This window comes from Mobula hypostoma, chromosome 9, assembly GCF_963921235.1.
Source record: "Mobula hypostoma chromosome 9, sMobHyp1.1, whole genome shotgun sequence".
Taxonomy (NCBI): Eukaryota; Metazoa; Chordata; class Chondrichthyes; order Myliobatiformes; family Myliobatidae; genus Mobula; species Mobula hypostoma.
This window is the reverse complement of record NC_086105.1, coordinates 151,874,215-151,895,802: the sequence shown is the minus strand read 5'-3', so window position 1 is coordinate 151,895,802 and position 21,588 is coordinate 151,874,215. Positions and strand designations below refer to the sequence as shown.

The following is a 21,588-nucleotide window of genomic DNA, read 5'->3' as shown; positions in this document are numbered from 1 at the left end:
TGTAACTTTGGAAGAGTGGCTGTTGCAATGCTTTCTATTAACCCGACATCTGTGGTCAATGTAGGTGATGGATTACAATGAATTGTGCAGTCTGCTGGGGATTAAAGAGGAAAGTGAACCTTTGCTTCTGAATGTTCACACCAATCCTGAGATCCAGACCTTTTTGACATCTCCTTCAGGCAACAAAACTAAACGGTAAGTATTGTTGTAAGCCAGTGGTCCCCAACCTCCGGGCCGCGGACTGACACATTGCCGCGAAGAGCACAGCAGTGCAGCGGTAGTCGGAACTCACCCAGCACATCTTTAAGAAAAAATGCGAAATAAACAAGCTAATTAATTAGGTGCCTCGCGCATTGCCTCTGATCTGGGCCGACATTTACGTGCCCGGCAGCACCTAATTAATTAGCTTGTTTATTTCAGCTTTTTTCTTAAAGATGTGCTGGGTGCATTCTGGCTACCGCTGCACCATTGCATTCTTCGCGGCAATGTGTCGGTCCACGACCCAGAGGTTGGGGGCCGCTGTTGTAAGCCTTAACTAGAGAGCTTGGTCTTTAACAAGCAGTTCCTCCCAGCGAGAAGTGCATGGCACCTGTGTACTTCTGGTTTTCTCGCCCTTCCCAAGGATACATTGGCGGTTGGATTCATTAGTAACGAATGACAGGAGAATTAAAGGGAAGTTAGAGTACACCCAAAAGAGAGAATAGGTTGTAGAGAAATGCATAAGTGGAAGATTGCAATTTCTCTGAGAACTGGTAATGACTTAATCAGCTAGATGATGTCCTACGTCATGATGAGATAGAATACAAAAATATAGTAATGTGAGACTATTTTCACTGTTGCTGGCTTACTCAATGAATACAAGTCTGTCATCCCTGCCATTCCCTTCGGCCTCCTTGTCCACCTACCACAGATTTGTACTACCTTGAACTAACTTCCATGTGTTCGTACACAGATTAGCTGCTTGAATTTATGTTCTGTGGCACCTTGATCCTTGAGTTACTCTGCTGCTGTCATCCATTCCAAGGATCTGTCCTTGTATCATTTGTGGGAGAGTTGTATGAGTAGAGGACCCTGTTGCAATACACTGTCCAAGTCTCCACCTTCAGCAAAGGTTGTCTCTTGTTTCGCAGTGCAGCGGGAACTGCGGAGCAGTAGGTTTTAAATTCATGACAGAACCTGCTCAAATATCACATTTCCTTAACCCACATCAGCACTAAGTCAGACTTCCACTTGGCATGGCAGTTTTTCATGCCAGCTTGTACTTGTGCTCAGAGTGGTGGTGGGAAGAGGTCAGGCAATATTCCAAACACAAAATACTCTGCAAATGCTGGGGTCAAAGCAACACTCACTACTCGCTGGAGGAACTCAGCAGGTCAGGCAGCATCCGTGGAAACATTGACTGATCGTTTCCACGGATGCTGCCCGACCTGCTGACTTCCTCCAGCATGTAGTGAGTGTTGCTCAAGTAATATTCCAACCTACGATTAAGCGCGTCTTTCTATAGCAATGCTTGAACTCGCCATTTCTACATTATTCTGTGGCAGTCCATTCAACCTCTCGGATGAGAAGACCCTTTAGTAACTGTGAAGCTTGCCTCGAACTTGTTTCTGTTGCTGGCTTGCCTGAGAATTTTCTTCCCTTTGTTTAGACGAAGAGAAGATAGCTTTCGAGAAGACAGAGGCAACTTTGTGGCAACTCCTATTGTAGAATTATCGAATCATGAGGACACGTTCCTGGGCGACTTCCTGGATCTGAGTTTAGACTTGTCCAGCACTGGATACGAGGGAGACCAGGAGAGTGAAGGAGAGAAACGTGTTGACAGTAAGTTCATTAATATTACATCCTTGACAACAGAAACCTCAAAATCTTTAGTAAGTTACTTTTAGAACCACAATCTTTCCTAATGTTTACCATTAGTCTGTGAGTGGTTGTTTCTATACAGTACCTCTGAGATTCAGTCTGACTGAGCCACGAGGTTGCCCACAATGACAGAGTAATGCAACATGGAAAGAGCCCCTTCAGTCATCTAGTCCACACCATCCAGGATTCTATCTAATCAAGTCCCATTTGATCATGTACCTGCCTCAGCCACTTCTTCTGGCAGCTCATCTCATATGTTGACCACCCTCTAGGTGAAAACGTTGCCTCTCGGATTCCTATTAAATCTCTCCCCTTTCACCATAAACTTGTGGCTCTGGTTCTTGATTCCCCAACCCTGGGAAAACGACTGTGCATTGACCTATCTATGCCCCTCATAATTTAATATACTATATATTTTAAAAAATTGTTTCAATGGCAGGTGGCAAATGTTCCAACCTGCCCAACCTCTCTCAATAACTCAGTCCCTCGTGTCCCAGCAACAATCTGCTCTGTACTCCTTCCAGCTTAATGCCATCTTTCATGTCCGATGGCATCTTCCTTCCAAAACTGAACACAATGCAGCCTCACCAATGTCTTGTACAACCGTAACATAACATCCCAGCTTCTGTACTCGGTGTACTGACTAATGAAGTTCAGCATGCCAAAAGCCACAAACACGAGGAAATCTGCAGATGCTGGAAATTCAAGCAACACATACAAGATGCTGGTGCCTTCAGTTAGTCCTGACGAAGGGTCTCGACCCGAAATGTCGACTGTACCTCTTCCAATAGATGCTGCCTGGCCTGCTGCGTTCACCAGCATTTTGTGTGTGTTGTTTCACCCTCTTTACCTGTGAGTCCATTTTCAGTGTCCACTTTTCTACAACACTCCCCAGAGCCTTGGTTTGTCTTTTCAAAATGCAACACCTCTCCCTACTATATGTGGCCTGAACACATTTAACATCTAAGTTACCCAAATTAAACTCCATTTGCTATTTGTTGGCCCATTTATTCAACTGATCAATATCCCTCTGCAAATACCGATAACCATCTTCACTATCAACAATACCACCCATTTTATTATCATCTGCAATCTTGCAACCCAAGCTTAACTCAATTCGTATCATTGATACAGATGCCAGCCACCAGCACCAGCCCTAGGAAACTCCGCTAGTCAGGGGTCTCCAGTATGAGAAACAATCTTCCACCATCACCTTCTGCTTCTTGCCTTCAGACCAATTGTATTTCCAGTTACTCAAATCTCCCTGGATCCCATGTGATCTACCCTTCTAGAGCAGCCCACTGTGCAGAACCTTATCAGAGGCCTTTCTGATTTACCTCCCAACCTCATCGACCTTCTCAGTTACTAATTCAAAAGACTCAATCATATTCTTGGGATTTAAAAACGTAAACACGAGGAAATCTGCAGACACTGGAATTTCAAGCAACACACATCAAAGTTGCTGGTGAACGCAGCAGGCCAGGCAGCATCTCTAGGAAGAAGGTACAGTCAACGTTTCGGGCTGAGACCCTTCGTCAGGACTAACTGAAGGAAGAGTTAGTAAGAGATTTGAAAGGGGGAGGGGGAGGGGGAGATCCAAAATGATGGGAGAAGACAGGAGGGGGAGGGATGGAGCCAAGAGCTGGACAGGTGATTGGCAAAAGGGATACGAGAGGATCATGGGACAGAAGGCCCAGGGAGAAGGAAAAGGGGGAGGGGGGAAGCCCAGAGGATGGGCAAGGGGTATAGTGAGAGGACCAGAGGGAGAAAAAGGAGAGTGAGAGAAAGAATGTGTGTATATAAATAAATAACGGATGGGGTACGAGGGGGAGGTGGGGCATTAGCGGAAGTTAGAGAAGCCAATGTTCATGCCATCAGGTTGGAGGCTACCCAGACAGAATATAAGGTGTTGTTCCTCCAACCTGAGTGTGGCTTCATCTTTACAGTAGAAGAGGCCGTGGATAGACATATCAGAATTGGAATGGGATGTGGAATTTAAAATGTGTGGCCATTGGGAGATCCTGCTTTCTCTGGCGGACAGAGCGTAGGTTTTCAGCAAATCGATCTCCCAGTCTGCGTCGGGTCTCGCCAATATATAGAAGGCCACATCGGGAGCACCGGACGCAGTATATCACCCCAGCCGACTCACAGGTGAAGTGTCGCCTCACCTGGAAAGACTGTCTGGGGCCCTGAATGGTGGTGAGGGAGGAAGTGTAAGGGCATGTGTAGCACTTGTTCCACTTATAAGGATAAGTGCCAGGAGGGAGATCAGTGGGGAGGGATGGGGGGGGGACGAATGGACAAGGGAGTCACGTAGGGAGCAATCCCTGCGGAAAGCAGATGGGAGGGGGAGGGAAAGATGTGCTTAGTGGTGGGATCCTGTTGGAGGTGGCGGAAGTTACAGAGAATAATATGTTGGACCCAGAGGCAGGTGGAGTGGTAGGTGAGATTCAGGGGAACCCTATTCCTAGTGGGGTGACAGGAGGATGGAGCGAGAGCAGATGTACGTGAAATGGGGGAGATGCGTTTGAGAGCAGTGTTGTTGGTGGAGGAAGGGAAGCCCCTTTAAAAAAGGAGGACATCTCTCTCGTCCTGGAATGAAAAGCCTCATTCTTGGGATGTGATCTTCCACGTACAAAGCCCTGCTGGCTATCCCTAACGGACACCTGTCTTTCCAAATGCTTGTATATCTTACCTTTCTGGTAACTAGCCTTACTTACCAGTAGCGCTCACATCTATGGTGATGAAATGCTTTGAGAGGTTTGTCATGGCTAGAATGAATTCCTGCCTCAACAAGGACTGGGTCCCCTGTAATTTGCCTATTGCCATAATAGGTCTACAGCAGACGCAATCTCACTGGCTCCTCACACGGCCTTGGATCACCTGGACAATACAAACACCTACGTCAGGATGCTGTTCATTGACTATAGCTCAGCATTTAACACCATCACTCCCATAATCCTGATTGATAAGTTACAGAACCTGGTTCTCTATACCTCCCTCTGCAACTGGATCCTCAGCTTCCTAACTGAAAGACCACAGTCTGTGACGATTGGTGATGATATCTCCTCCTCGCTGATGGTCAACACTGGCGCACCTCAGGGGTGTGTGCTTGGCCCACTGCTCTACTCTCTCTATACCCAGGACTGCATGGCTAAGTAAAGCTCAAATGCCATCTATAAATTTAGTGATAATACAACCATTGTTAAATCCCTTGGTGTGATATTTGATTCCACCTTTAAGTTTGACAAGCAAGTTAATGCAGTAGTAAAAGCCAGTTTTTTTTCCAGCTTCATACTATTGCCAAAATCAAGCAGTTTCTCTCTCTCAAAGATCTTGAGAAAGTCATCCACGCCCTTATATCCTCCCGCTTGGACTACTCCAACTCCCTGTATACTGGGATTAGTCAGTCGTTCCTGTCCTGCCTGCAACTGGTCCAGAACGCCGCAGCCAGGCTCCTGACAGGTGCCCGAAAGAGGGACCATATTACTCCTATCCTGGCCTCCCTCCACTGGCTGCCAGTACGGTTCAGAATTGATTTTAAGATCCTCCTGTTTGTTTCTAAAGCCCTAAATGGGCTGGCCCCCCCTTATATCACAGACCTTCTAACCCCTTATTCTACTTCCAGGTCCCTCAGGTCGGCTGACTTGGAGCTCCTGGCTCTCCCGCAATCTAAACTTCAGTTCAGGGGTGACCGCGCCTTTGCTGTTGTAGCCCCTAGACTGTGGAACAGCATTCCCCTCCCTATCAGATCTGCCCCCTCCGTCGACTCTTTTAAATCCAGGCTCAAAACTTACTTTTATTCACCAGCGTTTGAATCCTCCTGATGTGGCTGATTTTTGGCTTGTGCCTAGGCCCCTGTGTTGTTTCTTTTGTGTCTATAAGCTGTTTGCCTTGTTGGTTATGTCTTTGTTTCTTGCTCTGATCTGTACAGCACTTTGGTCAATGTGGGTTGTTTTTTGAATGTGCAATATAGATAAATTTGACTTGACATTGTTGGTAGAATCTCAGCTGGAGATGAGAGGGCATACAGGAGCAAGATATACCAGCTAGTTCTGTGGTGTCACAGCAACAACCTGGCACTCAACATCAGTAAGACGGAAGAGTTAGTAGTGGACTTCAGGGAGGATAAGATGAGGGAACACCAACCAATCCTCATAGAGGGATCAGAAGTGGAAAGAGTGAGCAGTTTCAAGTTCCTGGGTGTCAGGATCTCTGAGGATCTAACCTGGTTCCAACATATCATTGCAACTATAAGGCAAGACAGCAGCTATATTTCATTAGGAGTTTGAAGAGATCTGGTTTGTTAACTAAAACACTCAAACTTCTATAGATGTACCGTGGAGAGCATTCTGACAGGCTGCATCTCTCTCTGGTCCTTGGGTGGGGGGGTTGCTACTACTCAGGACCAAAAGAAGCTACAGAAAGTCGTAAAATTAGTCAGCTCCATCTTGGGTACCAGCCTCCATAGTACAAGACATCTTCAAGGAGCGATGCCTCAGAAAGGCAACTTCCATTATTAAGGACCCTGTCACCCAGGGCATGCCCTCTTCTCATTGTTACCGTCAGGAAACCCTGAAGGAATACAATCAGTGATTCAGGCAGAACTTCTTCCCCTCTGTCATATGATTCATAAATGGACATTGAACCCATGAACACTGCCTCACTTTTAATACATATTATTTCTGTTTCTGAACTATTTTTAATCTATTTAATATAGATATATGTGCTCACTATAATTGATTTTTTTTCTCTAAATATTATCATGAACTGCTGCTGCTAAGTTAAATTTCACGACACGTGCCAGTGATAATAAACCTGATTCTGACATGTTAGACTTACTGATTCAAAGTTCCCTGTTTTTTCTTGGTGACACTAAAATAAAGACACAGCATTGACCATACTGCAGTCTTCCAGTACTTTACCTGTCATTAATAATGATGCACCTATCCCAGCTAGGGCTCCACCCTCGCCCCAGCCCCTAACGCTCCCACAACTAGGACTCCACCCTCGCCCCAGCCCCTAACGCTCCCACAACTAGGATGATGCACCTATCCCAGCTAGGACTCCCTCAACTTAAAGGGCCCTGAGAAGTGCCTTTACACAGGAAGTGAAGCCATGATAGTATAGTGGTTAGTGTAACAATATTACAGCTTGGAATGTTCCGGAGTTCAGAGTTCTATTGAACGCCGTTCTGTAAGGAGTCTCTGTACGTCCTCCCTGTGGAACGTGTTGGCTTTTTCCAGGTGCTCTGGTTTCCTCCCACAATCCAAGGATATACCGGGTAGATTAATTGGTGATTGTAAATTGTCCGGTGATTAGGCTAGGGTTAATTGTATTTGTCGAGTTGCTGGTGCAGAGTGGCTCGAAGGGACAGAAGGCCTACTCTGTGCTATATCATTAAATAAAAAATAAAAATTCTTTCCCGTTTCTCAGTGCTTCTGCGTATACTTGATCAGGCCCTAGATCTGTCGTCTGTGATTTCAGACATCCAGTACTCCTGAGGAGGCTGGAATGTAGACTTGCCCATTTACTATCTTAAGCTCTGAAGTCTTCATGAGCTTCACCGTTTATTGAGGATCTCACCCATCTCCTGTACTTCACACAAAGGTCTTTGAGAGCTCTATTCTTTCACTATTTACTTTTTTCTCTTGTGTACATTAACTTACTTTGGATTTTCCTTGATCTTCTCTGCCCCTTTCTCCTCTCCTAACTTCCTTCCTGAGTACTCTCCTGCATTCCCTGTACACCTGGGATTCACTTGATCCCACTTAAAACAAGATCTAGATGGATTGAATATGGAGAGGAAGTTTCCAATGGTGCGGCAGTCTAGAACCAGAGGGTACAGCCTCAGAATAGAGGGACGTCCATTTAGAACAGAGATGAGGAGGAATTTCTTTAGCTAAATGGTGGTGAATCTGGAATTTATTGCCATGGACAGCTGTGGAGGCTAAGTCATTGGGTATATTTAAAGTGGAGGTTGATAGGTTCTTGATTAGTCGGTGTCAAAGGTTACAGGGAGAAGGTAGGAGAATGAGGTTGTGAGGGATAATAAATCAGTTGTGATGGAATGGTGGAGCAGACTTGATACACCAAATAGCCTAATGCTGCTCCTATGCTTTATGGTGTTTTGCCTGTAACTGACCGATGCTTCCTTTTCCATTACTTCAGTCTCGACATCCCTCACGTTTCCTGAGTGGAATCCGGTGAGGTGTATGTCTGCAATCCTCTGAGATGCCACTGTTCCAAAGAACACAAACAACACAGCAAGTCAAGTCTTTCTCTATACTTATTTTCTCAGAACTAGCAAATCCCTAAATCTCTCTACACGCTCACTCCAGTTTTCTCTTCATGTGGAGTGGCAACCAGAGCTGTAGTTGGTGTTGTATGGAGAGCTGTGGGTGGTGTTTGAGCTGGAGTTGGTGTTGTATGGAGAGCTGTGGGTGGTGTTTGAGCTGGAGTTGGTGTTGTATGGAGAGCTGTGGGTGGTGTTTGAGCTGGAGTTGGTGTTGTATGGAGAGCTGTGTGTGGTGTTTGAGCTGGAGTTGGTGTTGTATGGAGAGCTGTGTGTGGTGTTTGAGCTGGAGTTGGTGTTGTATGGAGAGCTGTGTGTGGTGTTTGAGCTGGAGTTGGTGTTGTATGGAGAGCTGTGGGTGGTGTTTGAGCTGGAGTTAGTGTATGGAGAGCTGTGGGTGGTGTTTGAGCTGGAGTTGGTGTATGGAGAGCTGTGGGTGGTGTTTGAGCTGGAGTTGGTGTTGTATGGCGAGCTGTGGGTGGTGTTTGAGCTGGAGTTAGTGTATGGAGAGCTGTGGGTGGTGTTTGAGCTGGAGTTGGTGTTGTATGGAGAGCTGTGGGTGGTGTTTGAGCTGTAGTTGGTGTTGTATGGAGAGCTGTGGGTGGTGTTTGAGCTGGAGTTGGTGTTGTATGGAGAGCTGTGGGTAGTGTTTGAGCTGGAGTTGGTGTTGTATGGAGAGCTGTGGGTGGTGTTTGAGCTGGAGTTGGTGTTGTATGGAGAGCTGTGGGTGGTGTTTGAGCTGGAGTTGGTGTTGTATGGAGAGCTGTGGGTGGTGTTTGAGCTGGAGTTGGTGTTGTATGGAGAGCTGTGGGTGGTGTTTGAGCTGGAGTTGGTGTTGTATGGAGAGCTGTGGGTGGTGTTTGAGCTGGAGTTGGTGTTGTATGGAGAGCTGTGGGTGGTGTTTGAGCTGGAGTTGGTGTTATATGGAGAGCTGTGGGTGGTGTTTGAGCTGGAGTTGGTGTTGTATGGAGAGCTGTGGGTGGTGTTTGAGCTGGAGTTGGTGTTGTATGGAGAGCTGTGGGTGGTGTTTGAGCTGGAGTTGGTGTAGTATGGAGAGCTGTGGGTGGTGTTTGAGCTGAAGTTGGTGTTGTATGGAGAGCTGTGGGTGGTGTTTGAGCTGGAGTTGGTGTTGTATTGAGAGCTGTGGGTGGTGTTTGAGCTGGAGTTGGTGTAGTATGGAGAGCTGTGGGTGGTGTTTGAGCTGGAGTTGGTGTTGTATGGAGAGCTGTGGGTTGAGCTGGAGTTGGTGTTGTATGGAGAGCTGTGGGTGGTGTTTGAGCTGAAGTTGGTGTTGTATGGAGAGCTGTGGGTGGTGTTTGAGCTGGAGTTGGTGTTGTATGGAGAGCTGTGGGTGGTGTTTGAGCTGGAGTTGGTGTTGTATGGAGAGCTGTGTGTGGTGTTTGAGCTGGAGTTGGTGTAGTATGGAGAGCTGTGGGTAGTGTATGAGCTGGAGTTGGTGTTGTATGGAGAGCTGTGGGTGGTGTTTGAGCTGGAGTTAGTGTTGTATGGAGAGCTGTGGGTGGTGTTTGAGCTGGAGTTGGTGTTGTATGGAGAGCTGTGGGTGGTGTTTGAGCTGGAGTTAGTGTATGGAGAGCTGTGGGTGGTGTTTGAGCTGGAGTTGGTGTTGTATGGAGAGCTGTGTGTGGTGTTTGAGCTGGAGTTGGTGTTGTATGGAGAGCTGTGTGTGGTGTTTGAGCTGGAGTTGGTGTTGTATGGAGAGCTGTGTGTGGTGTTTGAGCTGGAGTTGGTGTTGTATGGAGAGCTGTGGGTGGTGTTTGAGCTGGAGTTAGTGTATGGAGAGCTGTGGGTGGTGTTTGAGCTGGAGTTCGTGTATGGAGAGCTGTGGGTGGTGTTTGAGCTGGAGTTGGTGTTGTATGGCGAGCTGTGGGTGGTGTTTGAGCTGGAGTTAGTGTATGGAGAGCTGTGGGTGGTGTTTGAGCTGGAGTTGGTGTTGTATGGAGAGCTGTGGGTGGTGTTTGAGCTGTAGTTGGTGTTGTATGGAGAGCTGTGGGTGGTGTTTGAGCTGGAGTTGGTGTTGTATGGAGAGCTGTGGGTAGTGTTTGAGCTGGAGTTGGTGTTGTATGGAGAGCTGTGGGTGGTGTTTGAGCTGGAGTTGGTGTTGTATGGAGAGCTGTGGGTGGTGTTTGAGCTGGAGTTGGTGTTGTATGGAGAGCTGTGGGTGGTGTTTGAGCTGGAGTTGGTGTTGTATGGAGAGCTGTGGGTGGTGTTTGAGCTGGAGTTGGTGTTGTATGGAGAGCTGTGGGTGGTGTTTGAGCTGGAGTTGGTGTTGTATGGAGAGCTGTGGGTGGTGTTTGAGCTGGAGTTGGTGTTATATGGAGAGCTGTGGGTGGTGTTTGAGCTGGAGTTGGTGTTGTATGGAGAGCTGTGGGTGGTGTTTGAGCTGGAGTTGGTGTTGTATGGAGAGCTGTGGGTGGTGTTTGAGCTGGAGTTGGTGTAGTATGGAGAGCTGTGGGTGGTGTTTGAGCTGAAGTTGGTGTTGTATGGAGAGCTGTGGGTGGTGTTTGAGCTGGAGTTGGTGTTGTATTGAGAGCTGTGGGTGGTGTTTGAGCTGGAGTTGGTGTAGTATGGAGAGCTGTGGGTGGTGTTTGAGCTGGAGTTGGTGTTGTATGGAGAGCTGTGGGTTGAGCTGGAGTTGGTGTTGTATGGAGAGCTGTGGGTGGTGTTTGAGCTGAAGTTGGTGTTGTATGGAGAGCTGTGGGTGGTGTTTGAGCTGGAGTTGGTGTTGTATGGAGAGCTGTGGGTGGTGTTTGAGCTGGAGTTGGTGTTGTATGGAGAGCTGTGTGTGGTGTTTGAGCTGGAGTTGGTGTAGTATGGAGAGCTGTGGGTAGTGTATGAGCTGGAGTTGGTGTTGTATGGAGAGCTGTGGGTGGTGTTTGAGCTGGAGTTAGTGTTGTATGGAGAGCTGTGGGTGGTGTTTGAGCTGGAGTTGGTGTTGTATGGAGAGCTGTGGGTGGTGTTTGAGCTGGAGTTAGTGTATGGAGAGCTGTGGGTGGTGTTTGAGCTGGAGTTGGTGTTGTATGGAGAGCTGTGGGTGGTGTTTGAGCTGGAGTTGGTGTTGTATGGAGAGCTGTGGGTGGTGTTTGAGCTGAAGTTGGTGTTGTATGGAGAGCTGTGGGTGGTGTTTGAGCTGGAGTTGGTGTTGTATGGAGAGCTGTGGGTGGTGTTTGAGCTGGAGTTGGTGTTGTATGGAGAGCTGTGGGTGGTGTTTGAGCTGAAGTTGGTGTTGTATGGAGAGCTGTGGGTGGTGTTTGAGCTGGAGTTGGTGTTGTATGGAGAGCTGTGGGTGGTGTTTGAGCTGGAGTTGGTGTTGTATGGAGAGCTGTGGGTGGTGTTTGAGCTGGAGTTGGTGTTGTATGGAGAGCTGTGGGTGGTGTTTGAGCTGAAGTTGGTGTTGTATGGAGAGCTGTGGGTGGTGTTTGAGCTGGAGTTGGTGTTGTATGGAGAGCTGTGGGTGGTGTTTGAGCTGGAGTTGGTGTTGTATGGAGAGCTGTGTGTGGTGTTTGAGCTGGAGTTGGTGTAGTATGGAGAGCTGTGGGTAGTGTATGAGCTGGAGTTGGTGTTGTATGGAGAGCTGTGGGTGGTGTTTGAGCTGGAGTTAGTGTAGGGAGAGCTGTGTGTGGTGTTTGAGCTGGAGTTGGTGTTGTATGGAGAGCTGTGGGTGGTGTTTGAGCTGGAGTTAGTGTATGGAGAGCTGTGTGTGGTGTTTGAGCTGGAGTTGGTGTTGTATGGAGAGCTGTGGGTGGTGTTTGAGCTGGAGTTGGTGTATGGAGAGCTGTGGGTGGTGTTTGAGCTGTAGTTGGTGTTGTATGGAGAGCTGTGGGTGGTGGTTGAGCTGGAGTTGGTGTTGTATGGAGAGCTGATTTCATTCTGTTCCTCTGTGTGGGAAAGTAAACCCCTACCCCTTATTGCTAACTTTACCAATCTGCAGACAATCTGTGCCTCCACATCATTTATTGACCATCTTGTTGCCCTGTTGCACCTCACACAGTTCCCTACTTTTCAATTTCTTCTTTGCCTAACTCACCAATCATCAATATCTGTCACCTTTTTGCTCTGTAGTGTTACGTACCCCGTAACTGGGTTGCCAAGCCAGCAGAAATGGATCACTCAGTTGGAGTCTGGATTACTGGAACTAAGAAAGTTTTATTAAAGAAATAAGTAACACAGTACTCTAACCAAAAGGATAATAAATGCAACAGTTCAGCAATGATAAACACATGTGTACACAGAATTAGGATAACAGCATCAATCAGGCTCTATCGTCGTCTAGGGGTAAATGACCAGTTTCAAAGTGACGCAAAATTCAGTTCAATGGAGTTCAGTTCAGTTCACAGTAATCACTGCCGTGGCGGTGGATGGGGGGGGAAGGAGAGAGAGAGCGAAAGCGAATGAATATTCAAGTCGGATTCCAAACAGACCTTCAATATTCCTCACAGTCAGCTTTCGGGCGAGCCCTTTGTAATGTCTTCTGAGGTCACCGACTGTGACCCCTCCGTTTCAGATACGATCGTTCCTCTGCGGTGAACCTGGCACCCAGGCAAGGGCGGACACACGCCAGGTTCCCGCCGACCGTATCTTTCCACCCTTTGCATCTATGGCTGGTCCTGCGACCAGCCCTCCAAAACTCCCACCGACTTGTGGGAGGCGCACCGCTTCCAGGGTCTCGTTACCTCGGGGTGTCGTGTGTGTCTTGCCTTAGCGAACCTGTCCCTTTTTATCCCCCTGCTGGGGTATCGTCTGTCCATCACTTCAAACAGTTCAGGGTTCAAAGAGGAGCCGGTCTTGACAATTCCCAGACCGCTGTCTCCTTCCGTTAAGCTCTCCCGTCTCTTCATTAACATTTCCAAATGCTGCTCCATTGTCTTACTTATCTCTCTCCTGAAGACAGGTGGCAGATCAACTGCTGATCCCACTGGTGCCAGCACAGGACAGTTAACAGTTAACATAGTCTACATCTATGTGTACTTTTGTAACCCTCTTTCGTCACACCCCTCTCCTTTAAGGATTTTTACCGGGGTAAAAATTACAAACATGAATACATTATTAGATACACACAAATATACATCTTCATCAGCTATTTGGCTAATACAGAGAATTTTAAGTTGTCACCATCTGACGGACAGTCAGCAATTACATTTTCTGTTCCTTTTATATGTGTTATTAATAATCCCCTAAACCAGGCTCCAATTTAGCAAACTTCATAGTGGCCGAAAACACTGATGAATTGCGATCAGTGTAACCTCTCATTGGGTTTCATCCCGGACCACGATAACAAGGGTCGTCCCATCCCGACTTAGTTTTCTCTCGCAAGAGCTTAGTAGGAGGGGGAGGGGTAGTAACCACAGAGTTATTGCAAAACTTCCTATAGTACCCCACCATCTCCAAGAGCCTTCTGAGGGCCCTCTTGTCTGTTGGGGTTGGGATGTCAGAGATAGCTTGCATCGCTGCCAGCTGCCCCTGTGTTACCACAATTCCCAGATAAGTGACCTTCGAGTGGCCGAACTCATTTTTTTCAAGGTTCACTATCAAGCTGGCTTCAGACAGCCATATCACATCGCCAATACACACTTCTGTGTTCGTTAGCCCTTTTGTCACTGAATTACTCATTCTATAGGGATGTTGCTCACTAGGCTGACCTAGCGTGAAAACACCACCCAACGTCCCAGTTCTTTGCATTGCCTCGGGACAATCAAACACACGTGTGCGAGCCGTTTAATTACTTCTCCTAAAGAGTCGCTTTGTTCGGGGATTAAGGGAGAGACCTTATCAGCAGCACTGGCCAAAACAATAGCCTTCTCCCATCTGGTCAATACCATACTCACCTTGTCAAAATGTTTTTTTTTTCTTATCAGGGGGACCCTAGCTTCATTGATTTCGGCGCTAACACAGACTAGGTTTGTTAGCATATCAAAAGCCTGTGACCGTCTCAGTTCGCGTCTGCCGTAATCAATAACATCCTTCCTCCTGTGCAGCCAGTAAACCTCTTTCATGGTTCCACTGACTGTTTCCTTCAGCACCTCAAAATGTCCACCGAGGGGTACCTTGTGGGCCAGGTTAAAAATCTCATCCCCAGAGATTTTTGGCACCATCCCCCATCCCTCATCTGCGGTACTTGGTCTCCCTTCCTTCCTTAGCACCTCCTCCTCCACACAATAGCCTACTGGCTCTCTTTTTAATCCTGCTTCAGAGAGAGCTGTTTCCTCGTCTCGCTCCTGTACCTGTATAAAGTCCTTCTTTTCTACCGATAAATCTACCTTAATTCCCCACTTCCTCCTGTTTCATTACGTTCCTTCTTTTCACTTTCTACCCCCTCCTCGTACAAGGCTGGCAGAAACGTCTCAGCTAAATTTACTTCAGCAGCCCTGGGATGAACCTGTGAGTCCATGGGCGGGGCCTCAATGCTGGCAGGCTGACCTGTCAAGCTCACTGTCGAGAACACAATTCCCCCGGCGAGGTCATTACCGAGCAAGACTTCCACGCCTTTCATCGGTAATTCGGGCCTCACCCCGATCGTGACTAGTCCAGAGACCAAGTTGCTTTGTGGGTGTATCTGGTGCAAAGGGACTGCCTCTGTCCCTTCCCCAATACCTCTGACCCTGACCTCCCCAGTCTGGATCTCTGAGCTAAACTCTAATACACTCTTCAATATCAATGACTGACACGCTCCCGTGTCTCTCCAGATCCGCACTGGAACTGGTTTTAACTCCTCCTTCACTGACACCAATCCGGCCGAGATAAACCTCTCGCACCCTTCCTGAACTTTGGCAGACCTTTCCTCGTCTCCTTCTTTGGGGCAAAGCACCTGGACGCAAAGTGTCCAACTTTCCCACAATTATAACAGACGACCCCAGGAGACTTCCTACCAGACTGCTCCCGGTCTACCTTATCCTTCTCACTAGTCCCCAGCTTATTTTCTGACTTTTCTGGCGGACTCTCCCCGCCGTCCTGACGACCCTTCTGGTAGCCTTTACTCAGGGCAAACTTCATTTTATGCGTCAACGCGTACTCATCCGCTAACTTAGCAGTTGCGGCTAACGTGGCTGCCTCTTTCTCATCTAGGTAGGGTCTCATACCCTCAGGGACACAACCTTTAAACTGCTCAGTCAGGATCAGCTGTAGCAGTCTGTCATAATCCCCATCTACCCCCTTCGAGGCGCACCAACGCTCACAATATGTCTGCATCTCATGGGCAAACTCTAAATACGTGCGGTCCCACTGCTTCCTCGCATTCCGGAATCTCTGCCGGTATGCCTCCGGGACCAACTCATAAATCCTGAGGATGCCTCTTTCGCCACCTCATACCTCTGGACATCTTCCGCGGACAAAGCTGAGTAAGCTTGTTGGGCTTTTCCTTTAAGTACACTCTGAAGCAAAACAGCCCACTTATCCCTCGGCCAGTCCTGACTTGCAGCAACTTTTTCGAAATGGAGAAAGTACTGATCCACATCGGTATCGTCAAATGGGGGAACCAGCCTAACCTCCTGGGTCGCCCTGAACCCTCCACCTTGGTTCGGCATGGGTCCCTGTTCTGCCCTCATCTTTAACCTCTCCAGCTCGAATTCCCTTTCCCTCTGCCTCTCTTCTCGCTCCCATTGCCTCTCTCTTTCTCGTCGTTCTAACTGTTTCTCTTCGGTTCTAGCTGCCGTACCCGGAACTCATGCTCGAGTCTCAGTTTTTCAATCTGCACCTGTACCGCGTCTCCAGCAGGTTTTTCAATAGACACCACCTCCAGCTCCCCTTGGGGAAACACACCTTTAGATACATAGTGCTCTACGATAGCTCTGTGTATCTCCTCTCTCCTCATTGTCAACTTCCCCTTAACAAGATTCAACCATTTGGCCACAGCTGCCAATTCCGCTTTCCTGGCATTCTCTAATGCCTCCAATGTCGGCACCTTTATAAATTCCTCAGCCTCCATTTCTGCTGTTTGTCTTTTCTTTCTTTCAGGAATTTTAACCCAATCAATTTACTCCGTCCCAAATTTAGCGTTCAAAATCGCGGACGAGAACCCCACTTATGTTACGTACCCCGTAACTGGGTTGCCAAACCAGCAGAAATGGATCACTCAGTTGTAGTCTGGATTACTAGAACTAAGAAAGTTTTATTAAAGAAACAAGCAACACAGTACTCTAATCAAAAGGATAATAAATGCAACAGTTCAGCAATGATAACCACACATGTACACAGAATTAGGATATCAGGATCAATCAAGCTCTATCGTCATCTAGGGGTAAATGACCAGTTTCAAAGTGACGCAAAGTTCAGTTCAATGGAGTTCAGTTCAGTTCCCAGTAATCACTGCCGTAGCGGTGGACGGCGGGGGGAAGGAGAGAGAGAGCGAAAGCGAATGAATATTCAAGTCGGATTCCAAACAGACCTTCGATATTCCTCACAGTCAGCTTTCGGGCGAGCCCTTTGTAATGTCTTCTGAGGTCACCGACTGTGACCCCTCCGTTTCAGATACGATCGTTCCTCTGCAGTGAACCTGGCACCCAGGCAAGGGCAGACACATGCCAGGTTCCCGCCGATCGTACCTTTCCACCCTGTGCATCTATGGCTGGTCCCGCGACCAGCCCTCCAAAACTCCCACCGACTTGTGGGAGGCGCACCTCTTCCAGGGTCTCGTTACCTCGTTGTGTCGTGTGTGTCCTGCCTTACCGAACCTGTCCCTTTTTATCCCCCTGCTGGGGTATCGTCTGTCCATCACTTCAAACAGTTCAGGGTTCAAAGAGGAGCCAGTCTTGACAATTCCCAGACCGCTGTCTCCTTCCGTTAAGCTCTCCCGTCTCTTCATTAACATTTCCAAATGCTGCTCCATTGTCTTACTTATCTCTCTCCTGAAGACAGGTGGCAGATCAACTGCTGATCCCACTGGTGCCAGCACAGGACAGTTAACATCTTAGTCTACGTGTACTTTTTGTAACCCTCCTTCGTCACAGTAGCCACACAAGGTTGTTTGTGTGCAATGTTCTCCAAGGTGCCCCAGCCCCTGAGATTTGGGTCAAATTTGTTTGCTGTGTTACAGAGAAAAGGACCAGGCAGATACCCAATAACATCACAGGTAAAAATGTTCAGACCACAGTGCAGTCATCATGCGTTATGTGTTTTATCCTGCCTTTGCCACAGTGTTTTGGCTCCACTGGGCTTTTGCTTAGACCAGCCCGCCATATGAGGACTTGTAAAAAACTTTGCTAAAATCCACATGGACTACATCAGACACATAGCCATCTTCAGCCCTTTGCAAAGAATGTCGTTGTGCCTCGTGGAACCTTCTGTTAAATTCATGCTGTCTGTTTTTGATTGATCTGTGTTTCTAAATTAAGGTTTCAGTGGCACTTTGGATTCTGTGTGTGTACTCTGCATGATTTAAATCTGTTAACACTGCTATTGCTGAGAGAACCCACTGCCACTTCATATTTCCTCTCCTTGTATTTAATGTTCTTTGTAAGCAGTTAACCAGCTGGTCTACAATGTTCAATTAATAATCTCTTGTAGATATTGCTGGACTGGAGGACCCAGCTACAACCAGTGAGAATTATGAAGCAACAGGTGAGGAGAGTTCGGAGTATAGCCTGATGGATGACCAGCTACTGCCAGCGTCACACAGACATAAAGTGAGTGAATCCCAAGATCTGCAGGGGGAGCTCAGCTCAGGGTACTTGTCTGTGACCAGCGAAAGCCCGTCCTCGTCAGACCCTCACCAATCATTACCACCCATCTCGAGACTGTCTCCTGCAGTGGAGCGCATTGAAGCAACTCCTTCCTCCTGTAGTACACAATGCTTCCACCTGGGCCATGAACCAGAACCTGAAGGCTCTGGGCAACGGCTGCCGCCCTCTCGTAGGAGGCCCATCAAACGCAAGAACGGTGCAGAACATGACAAAGATGATTCAGACTTGGAGTTGAGTGTCTAAAAGAAAATGAATTGCTTTTCAATTGGAATGAATTTGATCTGGAAGTATTGGTTCTGTACTATGTTGTGAGATTTGAGCAAGTTCAGAACTGAAGGGGAATGAACTGTGCTGAATTGTCCTAAATGTTTTACAATACAACTTGGGGATGGCATTTATTTTGTACTTGATCCTTCCTGTTGGCGTCGCTTTGGAAATGGTGCTAAGGCTACTGTTTACATCCCTGTTACACTGGGAACATTACATTTAAACACTTGTGTCGGTTTCGTCTGGTTTGCAAGTTACAGCCTAACATTACACTTGAGTGTTAAACAGTTCAGGATTATATAATTTGGTACAAAGTGCATCTTTCTCAAATGCCCAGTCGTATCAAGGGTACTAAAGTATTGGCCATAAAGCCTGATACTTCACCAGGTAAACTCTCAATAGGTATCTTGTTTGTTATATTTAACATCCGGGTGTTCTGTATGGCTTTGGGGCTGTTTGGGCAATGATTTGGTTTCCATTTGTCTTCAATGGCAAATGTCCCTGTAAAAAGCTAGTACCTGCATTGAGCAAACCTTCTAAAACCTGTCTGTCAATGCTGCCATTCCTTGGTTCATAGCACCAAAACAGCACTTTGTTAGTTGCCACTGCCTTTAAAGAGAAATGACAATGTTAGGAGACTCAAAAGGGTCACCACTAGCTGTTCAACACTAAAACTAAGGTGCATTCTGTTTGATGTTACACCGTGTGTACAGCTGTTTGACAAAACCACTTCAATGCATTGATTCAAGGATGATTAGACTTGTAACTGGACTACATTTCCCCACAGTGCTGGGGCTAGCAATTGATGCTGAGCAAGTTCTGTTTGTACAGTGTCTGATGTTTGGAAATGGTCAGTTTAGTGCTTTTCTTGGCTGTGTTTCTGTCAATGTGAGAAGGTGTGGTGGGAAACTGCACTTGAAACTCGTATTAATGTGTGCAGACTGATCAAATGGGAGCCTACTGTGTGTTTGTGCCGAAGCTATTGATGGACAGCAAATAATCACTGCAAAAATTGGAATATCGGCAAACTGTGAAAATGAAAGATACAGCACAACAATGTGTTGTAGGAGAACTTTTTTCAGGGAGCATATATGCAAACAAAAATGTATAGCTTAAATCGCAGAGAACAAATTAACACTTGATGGGCAGCTGGCCCCAGAAAACGAGCAAGTGTATAACCAAACTCAGTGTTTTTTAAACTTTTGATTATGTTGACAACTGAGTACATTTGAAATGCATTTCATTTCTTAGTTTTTGTTGTAAATGAAATTCAATGTATTTTTGTAAAAAAAAATTTAAATGACTGGTTTGTGATCTCACCCTTTTTAACATGAGGAGTCTGGATGTAGAAAATGTGTTGGCACTTTGGAATTTCAAGTGGTTCTGTGGGGAAAATTTACAATTATTATTGATCTTTTTGGTTAGTGAATAAAATATTGTTATCTTTTATATTGAATCAATGTGGAATTATGCCCCGCCTTGAGTTTAATGTTTCCTTATCGGTTTTTAAATGTCAACTTTATTAACAATCTGTTAGTTGCAGAAACTCTAGGTCCAGAAACACCAGACCTGACACAAAATGCAGCTGTCAAACCTGGTAAACTTTTGACTCTGGCAAAGTAATTCAAAATCTTACAAGTGTTACTTGAATTTACTACATCTGTGGAACCCCTGTTGCTTAAACCTACATATTTCATCTTGAGTATGTGTGAATGTCAGTGTTTGTTACATTTATTTTTGGCAAGCCTACCTGTTCACCTTACATGCAGAGTTACAAGTAAAGATATATTTTACAAAGTGGTTAACTGATGTGATGGTCTGTGTATTTACAACAATCACTGTGATTTCATTATGGTTTAATTTGATTCCTACTGAGCTAAGTAATCAATTCATGTGTCACACTGTAATCCACATCCTGTAGTTCTAGGTAGGGAGCAATAAGGGCACCACTAGGATAAGGGAAGCAAACTACATTTTTTCCTACAAAAATAACTTCCAAAATACAGTTTTTTTTTAGAGTTAGAATTTGTCAATGAGAATATGAAGAAATTGATTCTGGAATGGTTCCAGAAGACTGGAAAATTACAAATATCAGTCCGCTCTTCAAGAAGGGAGAGAGGCAGAAGAAAGACTAACTATAGGCCAGTTAGTCTAACCTCAGTGGTTCAGAATATGTTGAAGTCAATGTTAAGGATATGGTTTTAGAGTACTTGAAGGCACATGATAAAATAGGCATAGTCAGCATGGTTTCCTCAAGGGAAAATCTTGCCTGACAAGTCTGTTGGAATTCTTTGAAGAAATAATAAATAGGATAGTCAAAGGAGAATCAGTTGATGTTGTGTACTTGGATTTTCAGAAGGCCTTTGACAAGGTGCCACACATGAGACTGCTTAACAATATAAAATTCCTTAGCATTACAGGAAAGATAAAGACGTGGATAGAGGAATGGCTGATAGACAGGAGGCAGCGAGTGGAAATAAGGGGGCCTTTTCTGGTTGGCTGCCAGTGCCTAGTGGTTTTCCTCGGGGGTCTGTATTAGGACAGATTATTTTTGCGTTATGATGGATTTAATGGCTTTGTTGCAAAGTTTGTAGATGATACGAAGATGGGTGGAGGGGCAGGTAATTTTGAAAAAGTAGAGAGGCTGCAGAAGGACTTGGACAGATTAGGAGAATGGGCAAAGAAGTGGCAGATGGAATACAGTGTCAGGAAGTGTATGATGAGGCACTTTAGTAGAATAAATGAAAGGGTTGACTATTTTCTAAATGGAGAGAAAACACAAATGTGCAAAGGGACTTGGGAGTCCTTGTGCGGGATTCCCTAAAGGTTAATTTTCAAGTTGAGTCTGTGGTGAGAGAGGCAAATGTGATGTTAGCATTCATTTCAAGAGGACTAGAATATAAAAGCAAGGATGTAATGTTGAGACTTTATAAAGCACTGCTGAAGTCTGACTTGGAGTATTGGGCATCTTATGTAAGAAAGGATGTGCTGAAACTGGAGATGGTTCAAAGGAGGTTCACAAAAATGTTTCCAGGATTGAATTGCTTGTCGTATGAAGAGTGTTTGATGGCCCTGGCCTGTATTCACGAATTCAGAAGAATGAGGGTGACCTCATTGAAACCTATTGAATGGTGAAAGTCCTGATAGAGAGGATGTGGAGAAGATGTTCCCTATGGTGGGAGAGTCTAAGACCAGAGGACACAGCCTCAGAATGGAAGGGCATCCATCTAGAACTGAGATGGGGAGGAATTTCTTCAGCCAGTGATGAATCTGTGGAATTCTTTGCCACGGGCAGCTGCGGAGGCCAAGTAGTTATTGAATTTACATTATTACTTGCGTCCTTCACATACATGAGTAAAAATCTTTGTTACATCTCCGTCTAAATGTGCAATTTATAGCAATTTGTAATAAATAGTATGTACAACAGGACAGTCAACATAATATAGAAATACAATTGTATCTGCGTGAATTAAT

The 21,588-nt window shown here is 46.2% G+C and overlaps 1 protein-coding gene across 1 annotated transcript in view; it reads left to right on the top strand.

The window, feature by feature from the left end:
• The window catches only part of ccnf (cyclin F), a 55,387-nt gene extending 35,478 nt beyond the window's left edge, over positions 1 to 19,909 (top strand). The window contains exons 15-17 of the mRNA XM_063059504.1: positions 65 to 195; positions 1,649 to 1,821; positions 17,672 to 19,909. Of these exons, the coding sequence (XP_062915574.1) occupies positions 65 to 195; positions 1,649 to 1,821; positions 17,672 to 18,090 (723 nt within the window). The 3' untranslated portion in view covers positions 18,091 to 19,909. The remainder of the gene's footprint in view (positions 1 to 64; positions 196 to 1,648; positions 1,822 to 17,671) is intronic.
• The last annotated feature ends 1,679 nt before the right edge of the window (positions 19,910 to 21,588 follow it).